Source organism: Ascaphus truei, chromosome 4, assembly GCF_040206685.1.
Source record: "Ascaphus truei isolate aAscTru1 chromosome 4, aAscTru1.hap1, whole genome shotgun sequence".
NCBI lineage: Eukaryota > Metazoa > Chordata > Amphibia > Anura > Ascaphidae > Ascaphus > Ascaphus truei.
In genome coordinates, this window is record NC_134486.1 from 17,181,255 (window position 1) to 17,208,000 (window position 26,746).

At 41.9% G+C, this 26,746-nt stretch overlaps 1 protein-coding gene across 2 annotated transcripts in view; it reads right to left on the reverse strand.

The window, feature by feature from the left end:
* Positions 1-203: 203 nt before the first annotated feature.
* LOC142492595 (potassium channel subfamily K member 17-like) overlaps positions 204-26,746 on the reverse strand; it is a 63,149-nt gene continuing 36,606 nt past the window's right edge. Inside the window, exons 2-6 of one of the 2 annotated variants that reach the window (XR_012800854.1) lie at positions 21,382-21,496; positions 10,038-10,204; positions 6,895-7,063; positions 4,562-4,659; positions 1,885-1,970 (exon numbers count right to left, since the gene is read on the reverse strand). Coding sequence is in view for 1 of the 2 variants with exons in the window: in XM_075595368.1 (XP_075451483.1) it covers positions 1,699-1,970; positions 6,895-7,063; positions 10,038-10,204; positions 21,382-21,496 (723 nt within the window). In the remaining variant the exon portion in view is untranslated. Of the gene's footprint in view, positions 1,971-4,561; positions 4,660-6,894; positions 7,064-10,037; positions 10,205-21,381; positions 21,497-26,746 lie in introns of both variants that reach the window. The other variant, XM_075595368.1, reaches the window with a different exon arrangement.

Here is a 26,746-nt window from a genome sequence, read left to right on the forward strand (position 1 = left end):
CGGTCATATTCTGCTGGGGCGTGCTCCATCATTGCGCTCTGCTGCTGCCACCACCATGGCCTCCTCTACAGCTGCCGCCCCCTCGCCTTCTGCCGCCATACCACTGCCCTCCTTCAAGTTGAAATCCAAGTTGATCTTGAGCTCACTGCTGCTCCAAACAAAGAAGCCAATTGTATAGTTTATTAAAATTTTATTTTGTTCATAGGAAAACTTGTGCAAAAAAAAATATAGATTTCTACTAAAACGTTATTGTGCATATACTGTAGGAAAGCCGCTGAATGGATTTTGACCACAATAATAATGAGAACAATGATGCATATAAACGCAGTTGAGGAATATGTGATCCAGTCAGTCTGTTCATTTCCCCCAATTACCGACAATTCCTTATTGCCTTAGGGTTCCCTTGTGTCTACCTCAAGCAATTTAGAATTTGCCTCCCCACCTGTGCTGAACCTCACACTGACAGCATGTCCCACACATTTACTTACTTTCAGTGAAGTTATTTTCACATTTCTAGCTTCACAACATATAACACATTTTACTACACAGTAGTTTCTTTGAAGGAGCAGTGTTACAGGCTGTGTGTGATACTACACTTCCCTATTTGAAGCAGTCGCCTGGAAAAATGTCAAAATATACTGTACATGTAACATTTGTATTGCATTTTATTTGTGGCTGCTGTTATCAACTAGATGTGTATATTTAATAGATGACACTTACAATTATTGCAGTAAACAGAACAGGGCACTGAAATGATGGAACTAAATAAAGATGAGCATTTGCGTTTTATAAAAAGTAAACATAAACGGATGATATAAATGACGTTGTTTTTACATGAACACAGGAGCGTTGCAGACATCTTAGTTTTGTTTTGTATTTTTAATTATCACAAACAGGAAAGTGTTGCAGTGTTCCCAGCAGGAGACTGTGGCTAAGGTGAAAGCTGTAACAATAAACAATTTGTTTCCCTTAGTAATATAAGGCAATATTGCAGTTGCTGCGTTCCGCTGACTGCAGAATAGATTATAGTCAGCCATAATGTGAACCCAGGGAGCCTGATCTTCACCCATCGATCACAGGATAACGGATCCTCTACCAGGAATGAACCTTTAACTCTTGATAAACAAACCATTGCATATCCCCTCATCTGTCTAACTTTCTCTGTTCCCCATTCCCATTCTCTCGATAATGACTACGATTTAATTCAAAGGTTAGCAACATTGGCACGTGAGAGAAACAGCCGGCACCTCATGTGAGGACCTGTAGGTTGCTGCTGCTTCTTTTCTCAAGCCCAGATCTTTCACCTTCATCAAACTTAACCTTAATAGCCTGCGTTTGTTTTGTGCCTTTTGGAGAGAAAGGTCAGGACATGATGTGGCCATACTAGGATCTTTTACTCCTACAGTAGGTGCTTGCAGTTCTCTGCAATCTCTGTATACTCCGTATGTCCACATTTGGATGGTTGGAGATTAAGGAGCATCAGAGGAGCCTTCTTCCAAATGTTACTAGATTTGACTTTGTTGGATTGAATATGTCTAACAAACTCGTTATCCCGGACCTGAAAGTTCACATTCTATGTTTCCATTATGGTTCAGAAACTCCATATGCCATTGAAATGCACATGCTCACCATGAAACCAACGGAACATGGAAACACTTCCTTTGGTATGTCTTTGGAATCCTCTACATTTACATACATTCAGTCTGGGGTTTCACACTTGGTGTCATTGCTGCTAGTGGATTCGATGTCCTCTGCCTCTTGAAGTGCTGATTGCAAGTGTCCGTTTTGGGCTATGTCTATGAGCTCCTGGTCCACCTCTTTGCTCTTCTTCTTGCAGCAGATTTCACTGTAATTTTCCAGTAGGTTGATAGAAAGGTTTATTATCAAGGCCAGCCACGCCATACCAAAGAGAATCCAGAGAGCCACCACATTCTTATACCAACCGGGGTAGTGTTTGTCAGGGCTCCTTCCTATGTAAAAATAAAGATTACAGTATAAATTAATTAATACAACCTAATGTAGCTAGCCAAGCTATAATACGTATGGTAGTCCTATACAATTACTTATTTTAGGTGTTATACCTCCAGTATCTTAGCCTTTGTCAACAACCCACTGCTATCAGTCCTGACTGCTTAATACAATTCTCTGTATATTCTGTTTATGGAGGACTTGAAAGCCTACTAAATGTAGTCTAGAACAGTGGTTCCCAACTCCAGTCCTCAAGGACTGCTAGCACTCCAGGTTTTAAATATACCCCTGCTTGAGCACAGGTCACAGTCAACTGATTGGGTCACCTGTGCTAATGGGAGGACAGCCTTAAAACCTGGACTGTTAGTGGTGTTTGAAGACTGGAGATGGGAACCTCTGGTCTAGAAGTTCCATAATGACACAATTCCCGATGCACATGACCCGAATAAGTGAACTGAGCAGTCCTAGACAACAATCACAAGGCCCGGAGGGATACTTTATATTTCCAACTCCATTATTTTTGTGGAAGTTTGATGATGACTCAGCATCCCTGTTACTATTGTGATCATTGTTACTATTATGATTGAGACATGTGAAGCAGCCGGGGTCTGATCGGGAGTCCCTGACTCTGCTGTTGGACCCTCACTGGCCTGGATATGTGCTGCATTTCCTTTGTGTATTTTGGTGCGGGTATCTTTACTTTTTGCTTAATTTTTTTTCTTTTATTTATTTTAACATGTTTATACTTTGGGAACTATGTATTCCAAATGTAATATTAACCTGCTAATAGCCGTTGGCCAGACTTGAGTTCTGTTATAACTAAAGGCTTTTCTCCAGTTAATTGAAGATTCTGCGTTTTGTTGCTATATTTCCCTCCCTGGTCCTGTACTCAGTAATCTGCTACAATGTTACGATCGTCTCTCTTCCATACTCTGTAACCCAAGTTTTTCTTTTGGTTTATATGGCCTAGCAACCCGCTTTCCTGAGATTCTGTGCCCTCCTTTATGTGTATATTTTTATTGGAGTACTTTGCTGATTTAACACTAAATACTATATATACTTCCTGTTGAATTCTCCTCTTTTACTCCCCGGTTTAAGGCTCTGGCTGCAGGGAAGAGCAAGTCTATTCTCGTTGTGCGCTGATCCTGCGGGAAGATTTTCTGGTCTAAAGTTTGATGGACGTGAGAAGGGCAGTGGGCGTTCGAGGACGGATCTATACTTGTCATGCAGCTTTTTCCTGGACTGTGTCGATCCTTAAGATGGTGATATATTACCGTTGTATTACTCTCTAATGATTCTCCTCCCATAGTATGAACCCCAGGGCTATGGTTATATGATGAGAATAAGTGCTTCCATTTGGCCTTATTATGGGCTTGTATTGATAGACAGATTGTATGGAATTATTTAGACATTACACATGGATAACTTACTGTCTGCTATCTACGTTATGCATCAAGGGAACAGTGTTCCCTGCTGAGTTTGCAAACCTATAATTGACTGTATTATTGTGATTTTGATGCTGTCTCTATCTTTCCCTGAAACTGATCACCTGTACATGCTTTTCTGATGATTAGGAGGTATACCAATTAGATTGGAAGTCAAATTACATCATACATGGGATTTTATTGTGTGTTTATACACGGGCTGACTTTTGCCAGTGAGATTTATTGATACTTCTTGATACTGGTTGATACATTGAAAACTAATAAAATGTTATTCTTGAGTACATTGTTCATGACGTTTCTGTTTTCTACGTTTATCTTTTTGCTGTTGAAGGCTCCCCTGAACCATGCCATAAAACACTTCATTTGTTTGCCTCTTTATGCCTGTGTGCAGTTTTTTCTATACAGCACTGCTGGATGAGGATATCTTTATTTTCCTTTATCGTGCACACCTGGGCTCTCCTCTTAGGATCCATATACTAAAGATAAGAGTTCTTACAGCACTCCTTTCGGGTGGTAGTAAAGTTATGTTTCTATTTGCTGGTGATGGCTTTGAAGAATGGCTGGGATCCCACTACTGCCACTAATAGTAATATTGGGGAAATAAGTCTTCTAATGAAGCACTATTCAAGATATTAGTTAAATATTTGCTTTATTAGCAGAAAGTTTGAAGTGCACATTAGCCTTCTGCTAATAAAGCAAATATTAAACTGATGTCTTGTGATGAGACCTACTTTGAATAGAGCGGCATTAGAAGACTTCTTTCCCCAGGAGCCATATACTTATATACCGCTTTATATGTATTCTATTACAAGCACAGCGCTAGAATTAGGTGTTTGGATTTTCACTCTGGGAATGGTTTACATTACCAGGAAACTACTTTAGAGCTTTATGTAAGGATTGTATATATGCTGGTTTTTACTTTTTAGATGGGGACGTTTAGGTTGCTATATTTTGGCTGCTATATTTAGGTTGCTAGTGCTAGCTAGATCTAATCACCTGCATGATGATGAGAAGATGAAATTTCAAGGTTTGGTCTTCAAGTCCATTATCATACTGAGATAAAACAGCCACATAGTTACATACTGTAGAACATACATAGTTACATACTGCACCGACACACTTTATTCGAGCAAATACCCAGTATGTACCTGGCAGATACCGGGAATGCGCCGCTCCTCACCTCTGACAAGCCCCGTTGCGTTTGCCTTCCCAGCCTGGGTTCATGCCTGGCTGACGGGCGGCTGACCTGTTAAATGATAATGATTAGGATTTAATAGGCTGCAATGCTTCGCGTGTCTACCAGATGGCATAAATTCATGAATTGTAATGCAGTATATATATATATATACTGTGCAGTATTGCAGCCAGCGGGAATAAAATGCTTCAATCCCTGCCTGGAAAATACCTCAATGCACTCGGGCAGAAAACAGTCACAAACCTCAATACACCCGGGTATACCCGAATTCGTGGGACTAGCCGAGCTCGAATAAAGTGTGTCGCCAGTGTACTGTAGTACATACATAGTTACATAGTAGATGAGGTTGAAAAAATACATGCATCCATCAAGTTCAACCTATGCTAAATTTAGACAACAGATACTTTATCCTATATCTATACTTACAGTATATTGATCCAGAGGAAAGCAAACAAAAAACCCCAGTGACATACTGTATTCCAATGATATCTCATAAGGGGAAACATAAATTCCTTCCTGACTCCAAGAATTGGCAATCGGATTATACCCTGGATCAACATCCTTCCCATGTTTACTTATTTGGTATATCCCTGCAAACCTTTCCTTTATAAAAAGATGTCCAACTTTTTTTTTTAAACAAATCTATTGTATCTGCCATCACAGTCTCCATGGGTAATGAATTCCACATTTTAACTGCCCTTACTGTAAAGAACCCTTTCTTTTGTTGCTTGTGAAATCTCCTGTCCTCCAACCTTAAGGGATGACCCTAGGTCCTTTGTACTGCCCATGGGACTAATAGTTCTTTTGAAAGCTCCTTGTATTGTCCCTGAATATATTTGTATATAGTTATCATATCCCTTCTTAGATGCCTCTTTTCTAATGTAAATAAATCTAATTTAGCTAGCCTCTCTTCATAAGTTAGATTGTCCATCCCCTTTATTAATTTGGTGGCTCTTCTCTGCACTTTCTCTAGTTCCATAATGTATTTTCTAAGGAATGGTGTCCAACATTGTACTCCATATTCCAGGTGTGGTCTTACTAAAGCTTTATAAAAGAGCATAATTATGTTTACTTCCCTTCCATCCATTGCCCGTTTAATGCAAGATAAGATCTTGTTGGCCTTTGCAGCTACTGCATGACTTTGGGCACTATTGCTAAGTCTGCTGTCTACCAACACTCCTAAATCCTTCTCCATCAAGGATTCCCCCAATATATCTCCATTTAATTTGTAAGTCGGCTTTTTATTCTTGTATCCCAAATGCATAACCTTACATTTATCTGTATTAAACCTCATCTGCCATTTACCTGCCCACGTTTCCAGTCTCTCCAAGTCCTTCTGAAGAGAAATTACATCCTGCTCTGTTTCTATTACCTGACACAATTTAGTATCATCAGCAAAGATGGAGACTTTGCTCTCGATCCCAGCCTCAAGGTCATTAATAAACAAATTAAAAAGCAGGGGTCCCAGTACCGATCCCTGAGGTACTCGACTCGCGACTTTAGCCCAAACTGAAAAAGTTCCATTTATGACAACCCTCTGTTGTCTGTCCTTTAACCAGTTTTAAATCCAGGTGCATATATTATTACTGAGTCCAATTTGCTTTATTTTGTACACCAACCTCTTGTGTGGAACCGTATCAAAAGCCTTTGCAAAACCTAAGTAGACCACATCAACTGCATTACCCTGGTCTAAATTCCTACTTACCTTCTCAAAGAAACTAACTAGGTTAGTTTGGCAAGATCTATCCTTCATAAATCCATGCTGACTATTACTAATAATTTTGTTTTCCATTAGATATGTCTGAATATTATACTGTACTAAACCATAAAGTAACTTCCCCACTGTTGAAGTCAGGCTTAAAGGTCTGTAATTCCTCGGTTGTGATCTAGCTCCCTTTTTAAATATAGGCACCACATCTGCTTTACGCCAATCTTGTGGTACTGAGCCTGTGGAAATGGAGTCCTTGAATATTAAATATAATGGTTTGGCTATTACTGAGCTTAACTCCTTGAGAAATCTTGGATATATGGCATCGGGGCCAGGTGCCTTATTTGCTTTAATTTTTATCAAGCCGCTTATGAACTTCTTCCTCAGTTAACCAATTGTTCATTAATGTGGAGGTTGTGGCTTCCTCCTGCGGCACTACTATTGAAATCGATTCTTCCCTGGTAAACATGATAAAAATTGACATTGTTAATGGGGGTAACTACATTATGAAGCGCCTTACCAAGCGTATAGAATGCTCCAGTCCCATGAGTATTGTTTCCTGTGCCCAGAATACCTACCAATTACATAGTCTCCAAAGCCTATGGTACTGAGCGTGATAAAGGAGTAGTAGAAGCCTTCCTCGTATGTCCAATCTTCCATATCTCCGAAGAGTATCGGGGGCAGCAGGAAGAACAGCAACAGGCCGGTCACAAGAGCACAGGAGCTGGCAATCATCTTTGCGGTTCTCTTATAACACACACAAAAAAGGGAATATTTTAATAATAATAGCTTTATTTCATATAGCGCTTTTCTCCCAGTGAGACTCAATGTGCTTCACGATTACAATAGATCATATGGTACACTGTACTGCACATAGACAATTATAGGCACAGTCCCTGATCCAAAAAGCTTACACTCTACAGCAGGCCTTCACAACTCCAGTCCTCGAGGGCCGCAAACAGGCCAGGTTTTCAGGATATCCCTACCTCAGTACAGCTGGCTCAATTAGTGGCTCAGTATGACTGAGCCACTAATTGAGCCAGCTGTGCTGAAGTAGGGATATCCTGAAAACCTGGCCTGTTTGCGGCCCTCGAGGACTGGAGTTGTGCAGGCCTGCTCTACAGTGTGTTTGGTGCCTGAGGCACCGGGAGTTAAAGTGACTTACCCATTTTATAGTAGTATAGGGTGAACCGGTACTAAATGGGTATCAATGGCGCTCAACATATAACCAAATGTATAAAAAATGAATGAGTAATTAAATATACAACCAGATGGGATGAAGAGATGATCTCAGCCGGCGTGATTCAAATATGAAAAAAGAAAAAGAAATACATAGTGTAATACTTTTAGGACATACATCAAACAAACAGACAAACAACAAATAGCAATGTTGCTGAACCACACACTGAACTAAAATAATAAATTTAATACATATATAAAATACAGTGCATTATAGCACAAATGGACAAAGTATAGGACCCGTTCGATATCCAGCTGAATTGCCCGCTTACCGGAGCCAAGATGTAATTTCGCAGTGGATACTTAAAGAGAGTATCCTCTCTCACAGCTGCAGGCTCCACAAGGCCTTAATGTTGATTTTGACCTTAAACCATTTTTGTTGGATAAATGAACATTATCACACTTCATTAAATATATCACATAGCAACATGTTTACAGTATGTATATTTTCACTACACATATTACTTCCATTATATTATTATTCACCCACTTATTAGTCACATTATGTACATATTATTAATGATTTAATCCACACGTTTTTTGTTATGTATTGTTTTATAAGTCAAAACACACAAATCTCCTATTTTTTGTCATTAATTGCTTGACATCATTATTTTACACTTTTTATCTAATCAAACACTTGATTAGTTACTTAAAGGTAGTCACTGTAGGTTCATTAGCAACATTAATGCAGTATATCAACATGCTTCTCCTAGACAGTGCATCTCATTCAATATGGATTGCCTCCAATATTGCATATTTGGTCAATGTTTATTCTCTCCTGACACCATATATTGCATGCTGTCTATCTCTAATGGTTTCAACAATAACACCAATAATGATGATTTGCATCATCATAGTGCATTTGGATCATAGGTTTTTAATGTTTAAATGTGTTTCTATTTGTGTATATGTTTTCATTTACTTATAACTTTTTGTGTATATGAGGTTACTATGTATCTGCTAACCAATAGGTTTTAGCATTTTCCGTGATGTTGCTGACACATGCAGCAGTATTGAATTTGTACTACTGCGCATGACTGGGACTCTATTATGGCACATGTACCTTTAAATTCATCCCATAAATAAACGGACACACAGGGACTTCTTTATTCAATTTACCCCTGAGGAAGGAGGCAGCAGCTTCCGAAACGCGTTGGGTGGTCCCCAATATCCCTGCGTTGCCAGCAGCTGCCGTTACCTATTGCCAGCCCTGCCGTGTGGCTCTGTGACTAAAAAGCACTTTTGAATTTGCCGCCTTGGGAGTGTACGCGACCGCGAGAAGCAGGGGATTTGGAGACACCATCCACACTGAGTCGGGCACCACTGCGCATGCTCAACTCACAGACAGTGATTCCCTGCCCCTGCTACAGCGTGGACGAACGTGTGCCTCCAATACTACATCTATACACGTGGCAAACACCGGGAATCGACCGGTTGAGGTGGGAGCTGTGCCTGCAGCTGTGAGAGAGGATACTCTCTTTAAGTATCCACTGCGAAATTACATCTTGGCTCCGGTAAGCGGGCAATTCAGCTGGATATCGAACGGGTCCTATACTTTGTCCATTTGTGCTATAATGCACTGTATTTTATATATGTATTAAATTTATTATTTTAGTTCAGTGTGTGGTTCAGCAACATTGCTATTTGTTGTTTGTCTGTTTGTTTGATGTATGTCCTAAAAGTATTACACTATGTATTTCTTTTTCTTTTTTCATATTTGAATCACGCCGGCTGAGATCATCTCTTCATCCCATCTGGTTGTATATTTAATTACTCATTCATTTTTTATACATTTGGTTATATGTTGAGCCATATAGTACCATTACTCTTGTCTGACCAGGGGTCAGAAGTGTATCTAGGCTGCTACACCCCTTTTCTGTTTTAATTATTTATTATATTTAGAGCACAGGTTCTGTTAGGATTCATTTTACTGTTAGCGCTACCTATTGTTTTTTATTATAGTATAGGGTGAACCGTTATTATAAATATACAGGTATAGCCCTTGCTTTTAACGATAGTGATACAACAGATTACAGTATAAAATACACTAGTCATTCTATACAGTAGGGGATCTTGGAAGAGTTTATTCGCATTGCATCGGAATATATTGGGCCCCGATGGTAAATCCAGGGAGGACTTAGAAGAGACCTGATTTTCATAGTCATCTAAATAAGCTCGCCATAAATAAACCTTGTTTGTCCAAAAATGTATCACCTATTGCCACTTATTCATTCATATTTATATCTTGCACGACTACCGCCACTGCGGAGCAGCCTACAACATACTATATCGTACTACCTTCATGGCACATTGGGTGCACCATGGGTTAATAAAGGCAGGGGCAATAAAACCCATCCTATTCAATAACAACCATTGGAATCAGGGGCATGCTATAGGAACTATTTCTCCTGCTGTTTGCAAGCAATCGTAGACTAGACAGGGCAGAGAGGTGTCAGGCGCCGGTGCCCACTTCCCTTACCTGCCGGCTGAGTTTTCGGCCCAGGAAATCGGCACACCGGTGGACCAATGAGAGCATCCGCTGCCCGATGCGGTTCAACAGGATCAGGTTCAGTGGAATTCCAAAGAGAGCAAAGAAGATGCAGAAGAAGCGTCCGCCTACGGTGCTGGGGCTGAGGTTTCCATAGCCTTCCAGGTCATTGGGAGAGAAACAGACACCTCGTGTTACACGTCGCGCCCTCACTGAATTACACTCTGGATATTCAAGGACATCATCAATTTCAACTTGGCAAGATCAAGAGGAAATGGAGTCTTTCCATTCAACTGCGAGTCTTGCCACGAACAACCACCCAGAAACGGAAAGCACTTTTGCTTGCGATAAACAACGGGAGTTGTCACCCTATTCATGAGGAATTATCTAGGCAGAAATATTTTGACATGGCCACTCCAGCCATGTGATCGCTCTGTCACTGATGACAGGGTGGAAGGGGAGGAGCCATCCCCTTCATTGTGTCATCAGTGCTGATTGCGTCCCCGTAGGAGTGCAGGGCGTGATACCCCCCTACGAGAGGGAACTCAGAGGGATAAGCAGTCTGTCATAACCCAATGTCGTTCTTCACGTCTAGATTTAGAGATAATGATTCAACTACAGCTATCAAGAGAAATGCATTTGCTAATCTTAGCTAAAATAACTTATATAATGTGCGATTTAAACCTATTCCAACGTCACATTGTATATCCAGCCTTACGCTGGTGAGGCCTAATAGGGTGAAAGAGCTGTCTGTGAGCGGGTTTACTGGCTCTGCCCTTTTATAACCCAGGCTGTGTAGGAAAGCTGTGTAACACGGCAGGCATAAGCTTGTAGGGGTCCAGGTTAAAATGGAACAGGAGGTAGAAGGTGACATTGTGTGCATGTCATTACCCAGAATCCCTGGCTGCAGTGGAAGCGCTGTATGCTGGGAGATAATGGGGAAACGCAGGGTTGCAGAACTGACTGAGACATGAGATTGTGCTTACATATGATATTTATATTTACTTTACACTGTACAGTGGAGGGTTGTCACTTTTTTACCCACCCTAACTTATTTAATGTGTGGTTGAGACCTATTCCAACATTGCAGAGCCAGTGTAACCATCTTCACACTGATGAGACCCAAAAGGTTGGCTTTGAGTAGGTCATACTGGCTATGCTAAGAAGCAGGGTAATACGGCAGGCAAAAGCTTGTAGGGATCCATGTTAAAATAGATTAGAAGCAAAGGGTAACATTGTGATAATTTCCATGTCATTTCCCAGAATCCCTTGCTGCAGTGAAAGCACTGCATGCAGAGAGATGATAGGGAAAGGCAGGGTTGCAGACCTGTATGAGACGTGAATGGGCTCACAAGTGATATTTTTATTTGCAGTCTAAAAATCATAATTATTAGTAGAAGCAGTTATACCAGTTAAACACTAGATGGCAGCACACAGTAAGGAAATGAAATAGTAACCTACTGTATGTAGTTTATATCCAGAATGCTGGAGACGAAAAAAATAGTTTAGGCCCCTAAACGTGTGTCCTTCCAGTCTGTGAGCTGTGGGCTGTTTCCACCAGTACGTACATTTCTCATTGCAGAAACAATATGGCATACACAAAATAATACCAAAATAGCAAAAAGTGAATCCAAAAGAGCAATCCCCGGCACCACGCTTCTCTACGCAGGTGGGAAGCAGGGGGCTTTCGGAGCTGCGTTCATTCCAGATTCGGGGACCCCCTGGTTTCTGAGATACTTACCAGAGAAGGTGCAGGCGGTTACCTCCCGGTATTTAAATCCGCCGCGTCACGCAGAGCAACAGGAAGCAGCGATGGGCGACGTTGCGGCATAACACGGCGAGGTTAACGCGATTTTGTTACCGATGGATTGAATTCAGCCAGCGGCACCTTCCCTGGCAAGGGTCTCCTGAACCACCCTACTGCCGGAAGGAACTAGCGCTATACACTGAAACAACATGTGCATGAGGTCACATTCCTAGCAGCGATTTGGGTTTGGGTTCTGAGCTTACATGAGCTGTGTGCGTTTGTTAGCTATACTATACACTGACTATAACCTGACTGCACTATACACTGACTATAACCTGACTGCACTATACACTGACTATAACCTGACTGCACTATACACCGACTATAACCTGACTGCACTATACACTGACTATAACCTGACTGCACTATACACTGACTATAACCTGACTGCACTATACACTGACTATAACCTGACTGCACTATACACTGACTATAACCTGACTGCACTATACACCGACTATAACCTGACTGCACTATACACTGACTATAACCTGACTGCACTATACACCGACTATAACCTGACTGCACTATACACCGACTATAACCTGACTGCACTATACACCGACTATAACCTGACTGCACTATACACTGACTATAACCTGACTGCACTATACACTGACTATAACCTGACTACACTATACACTGACTATAACCTGACTGCACTATACACCGACTATAACCTGACTGCACTATACACCGACTATAACCTGACTGCACTATACACTGACTATAACCTGACTGCACTATACACTGACTATAACCTGACTGCACTATACACTGACTATAACCTGACTGCACTATACACCGACTATAACCTGACTGCACTATACACTGACTATAACCTGACTGCACTATACACTGACTATAACCTGACTGCACTATACACTGACTATAACCTGACTGCACTATACACTGACTATAACCTGACTGCACTATACACTGACTATAACCTGACTGCACTATACACCGACTATAACCTGACTGCACTATACACTGACTATAACCTGACTGCACTATACACTGACTATAACCTGACTGCACTATACACTGACTATAACCTGACTGCACTATACACCGACTATAACCTGACTGCACTATACACCGACTATAACCTGACTGCACTATACACCGACTATAACCTGACTGCACTATACACTGACTATAACCTGACTGCACTATACACCGACTATAACCTGACTGCACTATACACTGACTATAACCTGACTGCACTATACACTGACTATAACATGACTGCACTATACACCGACTATTACCTGACTGCACTATACACTGACTATAACCTGACTGCACTATACACCGACTATAACCTGACTGCACTATACACCGACTATAACCTGACTGCACTATACACTGACTATAACCTGACTGCACTATACACTGACTATAACCTGACTGCACTATACACCGACTATAACCTGACTGCACTATACACTGACTATAACCTGACTGCACTATACACTGACTATAACATGACTGCACTATACACCGACTATAACCTGACTGCACTATACACTGACTATAACCTGACTGCACTATACACCGACTATAACCTGACTGCACTATACACTGACTATAACCTGACTGCACTATACACTGACTATAACCTGACTGCACTATACACCGACTATAACCTGACTGCACTATACACTGACTATAACCTGACTGCACTATACACTGACTATAACCTGACTGCACTATACAGTACACCGACTATAACCTGACTGCACTATACACTGACTATAACCTGACTACACTATACACTGACTATAACCTGACTGCACTATACACCGACTATAACCTGACTGCACTATACACTGACTATAACCTGACTGCACTATACACTGACTATAACCTGACTGCACTATACACTGACTGCACTATACACTGACTATAACCTGACTGCACTATACACTGACTGCACTATACACTGACTATAACCTGACTGCACTATACACTGACTGCACTATACACTGACTATAACCTGACTGCACTATACACTGACGATAACATGACTGCACTATACACTGACTATAACCTGACTGCACTATACACTGACTATAACCTGACTGCACTATACACTGACTGCACTATACACTGACTATAACCTGACTGCACTATAACCTGACTGCACTATACACTGACTATAACCTGACTGCACTATACAGTACACCGACTATAACCTGACTGCACTATACACCGACTATAACCTGACTGCACTATACACCGACTATAACCTGACTACACTATACACTGACTATAACCTGACTGCACTATACACCGACTATAACCTGACTGCACTATACACTGACTATAACCTGACTGCACTATACACTGACTATAACCTGACTGCACTATACACTGACTATAACCTGACTGCACTATACACTGACTATAACCTGACTGCACTATACACTGACTATAACCTGACTGCACTATACACTGACTATAACCTGACTGCACTATACACCGACTATAACCTGACTGCACTATACACCGACTATAACCTGACTGCACTATACACCGACTATAACCTGACTGCACTATACACTGACTATAACCTGACTGCACTATACACTGACTGCACTATACACTGACTATAACCTGACTGCACTATACACTGACTGCACTATACACTGACTGCACTATACACTGACTATAACCTGACTGCACTATACACTGACTATAACATGACTGCACTATACACTGACTATAACCTGACTGCACTATACACTGACTATAACCTGACTGCACTATACACTGACTATAACCTGACTGCACTATACACTGACTATAACCTGACTGCACTATACACTGACTGCACTATACACTGACTATAACCTGACTGCACTATACACTGACTGCACTATACACTGACTGCACTATACACTGACTATAACCTGACTGCACTATACACTGACTATAACCTGACTGCACTATACACTGACTATAACCTGACTGCACTATACACTGACTGCACTATACACCGACTATAACCTGACTGCACTATACACTGACTATAACATGACTGCACTATACACTGACTATAACCTGACTACACTATACACAGACTATAACCTGACTGCACTATACACTGACTATAACCTGACTGCACTATACACTGACTGTACTATACACTGACTATAACCTGACTGCACTATACACTGACTATAACATGACTGCACTATACACCGACTATAACCTGACTGCACTATACACTGACTATAACATGACTGCACTATACACCGACTATAACCTGACTGCACTATACACTGACTATAACCTGACTGCACTATACACTGACTGCACTATACACCGACTATAACCTGACTGCACTATACACTGACTATAACATGACTGCACTATACACTGACTATAACCTGACTACACTATACACTGACTATAACCTGACTGCACTATACACCGACTATAACCTGACTGCACTATACACCGACTATAACCTGACTGCACTATACACTGACTATAACCTGACTGCACTATACACTGACTATAACCTGACTGCACTATACACTGACTATAACCTGACTGCACTATACACCGACTATAACCTGACTGCACTATACACTGACTATAACCTGACTGCACTATACACTGACTATAACCTGACTGCACTATACACTGACTATAACCTGACTGCACTATACACTGACTATAACCTGACTGCACTATACACTGACTATAACCTGACTGCACTATACACCGACTATAACCTGACTGCACTATACACTGACTATAACCTGACTGCACTATACACTGACTATAACCTGACTGCACTATACACTGACTATAACCTGACTGCACTATACACCGACTATAACCTGACTGCACTATACACTGACTATAACCTGACTGCACTATACACTGACTATAACCTGACTGCACTATACACTGACTATAACCTGACTGCACTATACACCGACTATAACCTGACTGCACTATACACCGACTATAACCTGACTGCACTATACACTGACTATAACCTGACTGCACTATACACCGACTATAACCTGACTGCACTATACACTGACTATAACCTGACTGCACTATACACTGACTATAACCTGACTGCACTATACACCGACTATAACCTGACTGCACTATACACTGACTATAACCTGACTGCACTATACACTGACTATAACATGACTGCACTATACACCGACTATTACCTGACTGCACTATACACTGACTATAACCTGACTGCACTATACACCGACTATAACCTGACTGCACTATACACTGACTATAACCTGACTGCACTATACACTGACTATAACCTGACTGCACTATACACCGACTATAACCTGACTGCACTATACACTGACTATAACCTGACTGCACTATACACTGACTATAACCTGACTGCACTATACACTGACTATAACCTGACTGCACTATACACTGACTATAACCTGACTGCACTATACACTGACTATAACCTGACTGCACTATACACCGACTATAACCTGACTGCACTATACACTGACTATAACCTGACTGCACTATACACTGACTATAACCTGACTGCACTATACAGTACACCGACTATAACCTGACTGCACTATACACCGACTATAACCTGACTGCACTATACACTGACTATAACCTGACTACACTATACACTGACTATAACCTGACTGCACTATACACCGACTATAACCTGACTGCACTATACACTGACTATAACCTGACTGCACTATACACTGACGATAACATGACTGCACTATACACTGACTATAACCTGACTGCACTATACACTGACTATAACCTGACTGCACTATACACTGACTGCACTATACACTGACTATAACCTGACTGCACTATAACCTGACTGCACTATACACTGACTATAACCTGACTGCACTATACAGTACACCGACTATAACCTGACTGCACTATACACCGACTATAACCTGACTGCACTATACACCGACTATAACCTGACTACACTATACACTGACTATAACCTGACTGCACTATACACCGACTATAACCTGACTGCACTATACACTGACTATAACCTGACTGCACTATACACTGACTATAACCTGACTGCACTATACACTGACTATAACCTGACTGCACTATACACTGACTATAACCTGACTGCACTATACACTGACTATAACCTGACTGCACTATACACTGACTATAACCTGACTGCACTATACACCGACTATAACCTGACTGCACTATACACCGACTATAACCTGACTGCACTATACACTGACTATAACCTGACTGCACTATACACTGACTATAACCTGACTGCACTATACACTGACTGCACTATACACTGACTATAACCTGACTGCACTATACACTGACTGCACTATACACTGACTGCACTATACACTGACTATAACCTGACTGCACTATACACTGACTATAACATGACTGCACTATACACTGACTATAACCTGACTGCACTATACACTGACTATAACCTGACTGCACTATACACTGACTATAACCTGACTGCACTATACACTGACTATAACCTGACTGCACTATACACTGACTGCACTATACACTGACTATAACCTGACTGCACTATACACTGACTGCACTATACACTGACTGCACTATACACTGACTATAACCTGACTGCACTATACACTGACTATAACATGACTGCACTATACACTGACTATAACATGACTGCACTATACACTGACTATAACCTGACTGCACTATACACTGACTATAACCTGACTGCACTATACACTGACTGCACTATACACCGACTATAACCTGACTGCACTATACACTGACTATAACATGACTGCACTATACACTGACTATAACCTGACTACACTATACACAGACTATAACCTGACTGCACTATACACTGACTATAACCTGACTGCACTATACACTGACTGCACTATACACTGACTGCACTATACACTGACTATAACCTGACTGCACTATACACTGACTATAACATGACTGCACTATACACCGACTATAACCTGACTGCACTATACACTGACTATAACCTGACTGCACTATACACTGACTATAACCTGACTGCACTATACACTGACTATAACCTGACTGTACTCTACACTGACTATAACCTGACTGCACTATACACTGACTATAACCTGACTGCACTATACACTGACTATAACCTGACTGTACTATACACTGACTATAACCTGACTGCACTATACACTGACTATAACCTGACTGCACTATACACTGACTATAACCTGACTGCACTATACACCGACTATAACCTGACTGCACTATACACCGACTATAACCTGACTGCACTATACACTGACTATAACCTGACAACACTATACACTGACTATAACATGACTGCACTATACACCGACTATAACCTGACTGCACTATACACCGACTATAACCTGACTGCACTATACACCGACTATAACCTGACTGCACTATACACCGACTATAACCTGACTGCACTATACACCGACTATAACCTGACTGCACTATACACCGACTATAACCTGACTGCACTATACACCGACTATAACCTGACTGCACTATACACTGACTATAACCTGACTGCACTATACACTGACTATAACATGACTGCACTATACACCGACTATAACCTGACTGCACTATACACCGACTATAACCTGACTGCACTATACACCGACTATAACCTGACTGCACTATACACTGACTATAACCTGACAACACTATACACTGACACGGAGTATAACCAGACAATATTGATGCAATGTCAGGGAGATTCTGTGGAGCATTTGCGTGACGCTAATTCCTTCTGGCAGCGCGCAATTAGTGCCCCACCACCAACCCGAAATACCTTACCTCAGCCAAAATCCTGGCTACACACCTGCGCAGGCATCAAAGGGGTTCAATCATTTTCTCCCATAGGGGTTTGTAGGAAATCCTATTACATAACCCTATGGTAGAAATTGTAGCACACACACACACGCACGCGCACACACGCGCGCACACACACGCACACACACGCGCACACACACACACACTGTTATTGGTATCGCTAGTGGTGTTTACTGCAGAGTGAACACATTTTTCATGTATGCAGCTGCATATTACCCATTATTGAATGAATGATTCTTTGTGAATACCGCGGTTATTCCAGATAGTATCACTGCAATCCCATGTTTTATAGCTCACATTGCAGCTATACTGACCTTTAGTGGATCTAGCCCTGTGTTCTCTAACTAAGGGCTGCACAAACTGGGGTACAGAGGCCCCGTGCTCTTACACCCCACAACATTTAAATAAAATGCCGGGGGTGTGCGCAAGGCCTCCGATTGTCTCTTACCTTCGCTGGAGCAGCCTCTGGGGTCAAATGACGCCGCCGATGCTGGAGGAAATGTAGGGCGGGGGCGAGCAGAGGGGGAGAGCAGGCAGGGGGCACAAAGAGCACCCCTGCTCTAACTTACAGTGTTACAACCTATTAAATGCTGCCACCTACTGGCGATCAAAATCTTTACATGCCCATTCTGTCCCCGATTTCTGGAGAATGTATTTCTCTTCAATAAAGGATGATGTTTATAAAAGTGTGATGTCATAGTTTTGCTCTGATAGAAATAATAAACGTCTGTTAAACCCATACACAGTGGAGAGTGCATTGGTAGCCTGCATTTCTTACCTCTGTGGCAGTGAAAGGCACAGCTATAGTGCCCAATGTCATGCAGTAGCTGCAAAGGCAAATAAGATCATATCTTGCATTAAACAGGATATGCTTGGAAGGGAAGTAAGCATAATTATGCTCTTTTATAAAGTATTAGTAAGACCACACCTTGAATATAGAGTACAGTTTGGGCACCACTCCATAAAAAAATACATTATGGAACTAGGAAAAGTGCAGAGATGAGCCCCAAATTAATAAAGGGGGTGGATAATCTGGTTTATGAGGAAAGGATAGGTAAATTAGATTTGTTTACATTAGAAAAGAGGTGTCTAAGAGGGGATATGATAACTATATACAGATATATTTGTGGTCAATACAATGCACTTTGAAAAGAACTATTCATCCCAAGAGCAGTACAAATGGTACAGGATCTAACCAGCAGCAGAGGAAAGGGTTCTGTACAGTAAGGGCATTTAATATGTGGAATTCATTACCCGTGGAGACTGTGATGGCAGATACAATAAATATCTTCAAAAAAATGTTGGACATCTGTTTAGAAGGGAAAGGTATACAGGGATATACCAAATAAGTACACATGGGAAGGATGTTAATTCAGGGAGTAATCCGACTGCCATTATTTGAAGTCGGGAAGTAATTTAATTTCCCCTTATGAGATATCATTGGATGATATTTCACTGGGGTTTTTTGTTTGCCTTCCTCTGGATCAAAATAATGCAAATACAAAATATAGGACAACATATAGGTCTTCTAAATTTAGCTTAGGTTGAATTTGCTGGATGTATGTCTCATTTTAACCTCATCTACTATGTAGCTATGTAGCTATGTAATTACGTATCTTACGATATCAGATCAGATTTCTATTTGGAAGAAATTGTAATTCAATTCTCCGTGATTCTTCAGAAAACAACAGTCCTGTCTCCCCCATCCCTATATACTGACAATACCTCTGAAAAACACACAAGGGTGCTACCTGCCTAAGTGCTTTCACTTAACCCTACCCTCCTCCTGCACTATTCTAAACTCATGTATAGCCAGGTCATTCATTCCTGAGTGGACATTGACACCTACCTTTCCTTACTGCAGGGTTTCCCAGCTCCAGTCCTCAGAATATCCATGCTTCAGCACAGGTGGCTCAATCACACCTGTGCTGAAGCAGGGACATCCTTAAAACCTGACCTGTTGGGGGGGTGGAGGGGGTTGAGGACTGGAGTTGAGAACCCTGCCCTCCTGTCTTGCTGCCTTAATAATTCCCAGAATGTGCCTCGTATCCCTCCGAGTTGAAGCTCCAGGTAGGCACTATAACTTCCCTCTTTCCCTCACTACCTGCTCCCAAATATATACCTTTACTAAGGAATCCCCCAAGAGGAGTTGCCATCTTTCCTGGGTTCCTATTTCCCTCACTGTTTCCTTCCTATTCATTTCAGAACACCCTCCACATCCCCCCATCTCTTTTATTTTCTTCAACTCCAAAGCTCAACAGCTCTATCGCGGGGTTCCATCAAGCTACAATGTGGGGCATCCGCACCGTAACCGGCGTCAACTGCGTTTGAACTGAATAGTAGTTAAAATGCTGGGCCTGGCTGTGATTCCCCCTAATCGCGCCAAAGTGACTCTCAGCATACATACATTTACACACACTGTAACCCATAGTGCCATTATACAGTACTTCAAACTCTTCTCTTTTACTCAACAGGTAATTTGTTTCCTTGGTTTCTTGGATTTGCTGCACTATTTGGTAACAATAACATACTCAGTTTATCTCCCTGTGCACCTGCACTGTGCCCATTCAGTGAATGAGGTCTGGGTGTATGGGTCAGTAGGTAGCCCACAGCCGGTATCTTGGTATTACATACCGATTGTTGTTATTGCCGTTACGGAGAAGAAGAAGGAGCCCGCAAAGTTCCAGGTGCCCAGGTTGGTAGAGTTGCCCTGGAGGCTGACACCGTTGTTGTAGGCAGTAATGATCCCCTTTGGAGAGAAAACACACAGGAAGGTTAAAGATGGCGTCTCTGGAACGTGTGGGCGGTGTTCCGAGAAGAACACCTAAGAACTGTGTGATTAATAATATTTACCACTCGGCTTTTCAGGTTCAAAAACAGCAAGCTCCCCTTCCCCACCTATTTCTTCGTTCACCAGAGCACAACGCCACCTACTTTATCACCAAGATATCTTAGGTCCAAATGTTGTAGACCCTCAAAGTCCCAGGTAAAACTTGTACAGTAGTCATTCAGGTTAATGCTTCATGTTACAACAAAGCTCCCCCATTTATCGTCTCACCAGTTTTATTTCCTATAGTGGGAAGCAATTTGTGGGTATCAGCTGCAATTTATCTGCCCACTTCCAATTTATCAAAGTCCTTCTGGGGAGAACTTACATCATGCTCGGATTTTCCAAAGTTACTAAATGTAGGGCCTCGTTAAATATGGTTTGAAGCGGCCGATTGCATCATGATCAACTGAAAACTGCCATTCAAGTCAATGGCAGATTCCGCCTGGTCACACCAGGATACGCTAAACAAGTCAAACGTAGGAAGAGCATTGATTTAGGGAGAAATCTGGTTGCCATTGATGGAACGTAGCTGTTTGGAGGTTAGTGCCCCCCCCCCCCCCAACCCCCAGGGTTTAAGCTCGCCCCTCCTCACTTTCCAAGTTAGCAGGTCTTTTTCATTTTTTCATGTTGCTGGGTTTGGACAGATCCAATGTGATCATTCTCCCTCCAAATATGGGGGTAAATTTGAATTTTAATCAGATAGCGTTAGGACCTGCCATGCCTTGATGTAGATTGCAGGCTTATAACGCTTTGGCCAAAGGGTTTAACTAAATTACCCTTTTTCAAGAGAATTATATAGGTATTTCACTGTGTATTTTTGTCATATTGGATGTAGCTTTGGGCTTCTCTGTCTTTTTGATGGAGTCAGAAAGTCATTTCTATTTCCCTTAGAAGACATAATTGGAAAATGTTTCCCTGGTGTTTTTTGTTTACCTTCTTCTCAATAGAACAGAAAATATAGGACAAGAATCTCCCAAAATTACCACTTTCCAAAGGCTGAACTCATTGAACACACTTATTTTAACCTATTTCACTGTCACTGTGCACCAATACTTTTTATTTTACAAATCTGGAGTCACACTACTTTTTATTACCACTTCTTACTAAAGAAAAGATGGTTGGTGCAGCCTGCAGCAGGGGGGGATAGAAAGCCTGGAGGAATAGAGTAACTTGGGAGCAATGATGTGACTCAGGATGAACGATACGACTTGGAGTGGGAATAGACTTTTGGCAGGTATAACATCTTAAGTGTCGCATACACAGTGAAGTGTCTGCAGAGTTAAAATTACAGTTCAATTGGAGGTGAAGACTGCAAGAAGACATGGACTTGGTCCTTCAACAACCCAGCAATTGTGAGAACTTGACTTTCTAAATGCTCTGTAAATTTTTATGCATCTACCTGTATAAACTCACTTTCTAAGCTGCTTTTTATCCACTGTGCTACATTGCCCTCCCAGGCCTGATTTATACACCTGCTCTTTCAATTCCAACTCCTCATCTCCAATACCTGGGAACTCACTAGACATACCTTTCTCTCCCTGCATCTCCTTATGCCCCTCCCTATTGCTTTTTCTGTTTGACGCTTCCTCACTCCTTTGTAAACGTTCCTGCTCTCACCAACTTCCCCTCTCCCTCTTATCCACATTTCTTCATCGCTCCTCCCCTCCACCTATCCATATGCCCATACACTGCACTACTATTTACACACCTCCCAACAACTTCTACACCCCTCAATAAAAATCAAAACCGTAAAACCACAAAAATATCTCTCTCTCAATCCTGGACCCTGCCATATACACACCTGCTCTTACCCACGCCTCCCTGCCACCTCTTTCCCTGCTAATGGTGTTAACCATCTAATTTAATACCGACCAACCTTAAAGCTCGCCGCACAAAAGAAACATCCCAATACCCTACACTCATGGCTCCTGTCCCACACTCAGTGACTCAGACCAACCATTGTGGTCAAGCCCTGCCATCTACTGCACTTATTCCCTCACCTGCTGTCTCTGTAAATCTCCCAGCATACCACTTAGATTGTAAGCTCTCCGGGGCAGGGATTTCCTATTGTCTGATTTTGCTGCTCTTATTGTATTATTATAATTCCCTGTACTGTATTGTCTTTGTAATGCGCCGAGTATACTGTCAGCACTATATGAATAAAGATATACATACATACATGGGAGTTACCTACAGGTTAGGCTTCAAAAGATGGACTATCCAAATTTGGTAGATTATTATTGAAATGTAGGAAAGGCGAAGGATGCTACAGCAGCAAGGACATTGTATATGGGCTTTTTGCCCAGTAATAAATGACAGGTAATACTTGACATGTATGTGTATACCAGTATTACCTCTCTGGACATTGTGACCTGATCGACTTGGGGGGCTGCGCGATTTCCCAGAGCAGGGCTGTTGCTAGGGGACTGGGCTGCTTCCTCCATCCTGATTGACTACATTACCCATCAGCAGCTAATCAGGAGGAGGTGTCAGGAGCCTGAGGGTGGGGCAAAGGAGAGGAGGAAACAGCATGGAGCAGAGAGTTGAGAGAGGTGTGTGTGTCTCTCTCATGTGTGTGTGTCTTGAGCGCATCGAACCAGGAATCCTGACGAAGCTTGCTCTATCAAGCGAAACGCGTTGAATCCAGGAGGAGAGTGGAAGGAGTGACACCGAGTCAGAGCAAGAGAGAGCCCTGTGGAGTGCAGTTGCTGTTTCCAGGCCACCGCAATAGGAAGCAGCACCAGCCCGACATTGGCGTTCATCTAATCCACACGAGAGGGGTGGTGAGATCGCTGTACCTCCATGATGGATTTTATGTGCCCTTTCATACTGCACTAATTGTAAGTGCACACTTTGGGGGGATTATTTTTAACTAATACTTAATTAAATTGAGTTTGGATAGTCTGCGCTATGGTGTCTCTCTCTCTTCTACTTTAAGTATACCCATACAGCGCCCTACCTAAGATGTCATCTTAGACAACACTGGATCTTTTCTACACACCTGAGTTTTGAGTGTGATATGCTCTATTTACTCATATCTATGTGACTATAATGTTTGAAGATTAATGTCACGGTCTTTACATTTATCAGCAATACAACTCTATATATTTTTCTCTTACTGATTTTTTTTTACATATTATGCATCCCGCTCCCTCATCCTGTTCGACAACTATCCATAAGAAAAAAAGAAGACTCCTTTCTCTTGAAGGTTGAGTGGGACGTATATGTATTGTATTGAATTGTATGTCTTTATTTATATAGCGCCATTAATGTACATAGCGCTTCACAGCAGTAATACACGTGGTAATCAAATAAATAACAGATAATATAAATAACAGATAATGGGAATAAGTGCTTTAGACCTAAAAGTAACATTAAGGAAGAGGAGTCCCTGCCCCGAGGAGCTTACAGTCTAATTGGTAGGTAGGGAGAACGTACAGAGACAGTAGGAGGGAGTTCTGGTAAGTGCGTCTGCAGGGGGCCAAGCTTATGTATCCTGTGTTCAGAATATCCACAGTGCTATTCATATGCTTCTTTAAGCAAGTGTGTCTTAAGTTGGGTCTTAAAGGTGGATAGAGAGGGTGCTGGTCGGGTACTGAGGGGAAGGGCATTCCAGAGGTGTGGGGCAGTCAGTGAAAAAGGTTTAAGGCGGGAGAGGGCTTTAGATACAAAGGGGGTAGAAAGAAGACATCCTTGAGAAGAACGCAAGAGTCTGGATGGTGCATATCGTTGTATTTAGTGTTGTACTGGGTAGTAATTTAAAAAATAAAATAACGGGTAACGGGTACCCGGACAAAATCAATTATTCTACCTAGCCGGGTACCCGGTTACCTGGTTGGCATTTACCTGCAGGGTGGAGGAAGACCGCGGAGTGTCTATTGATAATGTTCATTCACTTGTTAGTGGATTAAGTGTACTTTCACTATTTCCCACTGTGGGTCACTATCAGCCAACTATTTCATTATTTTCTACACTCATTGCGGTTGGAGTTATAGCTTACTGATTTAAGCTCCAGTCCTGTTGTTCTTTTGTGTTGTCTGAGAGAGTGGCTGCGCGAGTCAGTGTGTCTGAGAAAGTCACAGATACACTGATATACACACATAGTGGCACAGACAACGATGGGTGGGCAGGGAGAGAGGGATACCTGGAACACCCTCCCCCCCCCCCCCCCCGACCCCATGCGCTGGCTCCTAAAAATTGTAGCTGGCTAAAAAGTGTTTCATGTTTTCGGTCACCCCTGCGATTATATATTATATATATTATTATATATTATTTATATAATAACAATATATAATGTTATTATATATATTATTATATATTATTTATATAATAAATGTATATTTAGTATTTTCACTATGTCACAAGGGACTCCAGTGGCGGGTAGGACCTCGGTGGCCGGAACAGCGGAAGCAGGCAAAGATTGTTAGGGTCACAGGCTGAGGTCGGTGGCAAGCAGCAAGTCGGATCGTTGTGGGCAAGCAGGAGTTGTGGCAGACAGCAAGCAGGATCATCGTGAGCAACTCTCAGAGGTTCGGCAACAGGAAGGCAGGAGCAGGACACGGGCGGAGGAACTGGGCAGGGAAGCAGGAACGGAGACAGGTCTGGAACTTGCTAGCAATCTAGTTAAATAGCAAGTGCCTTTAATATGAACAGGACTCCAATACAGAACAGGACTGGTACAGGAACAGATCAGAGGCATGGAGTCTGACACATATAAAACAAAGGTTAAGGACAAACAGGAAGCAGGAACTATAAGGAAAGAGAACAAGAGCAACAAGAGGAGACAGACAGACAGACAAATCCCATAGCAAACAGAAAGCAGCAACACACCCGGTGGACAAGGAAAATAACTGTCTAGGAGCAGGATGTCTAGGAGACCCTGTCACACTATTTGGTATTGAGCACAGGAAACCAAGGGTTTTTACTCAATCTTTTGAGTCATATTTTATCTTGATGCAGACACCCCCGTGACACGACGCCACTACGGTCCATCATGGTAATATTGACGTTCTTAAATTTACTGGCATTGAACATGTTCTGCCTTCCACCAGAAAAGGAAATTGAGACAGGGAAATCCTCAAAAAGTAAACAGGGTGGATACATACATTAAAGACCTTCAGTCCACCAGGTTTAAATGAGGGGTTTGAATTCACCCCTTTCATTGGTAAA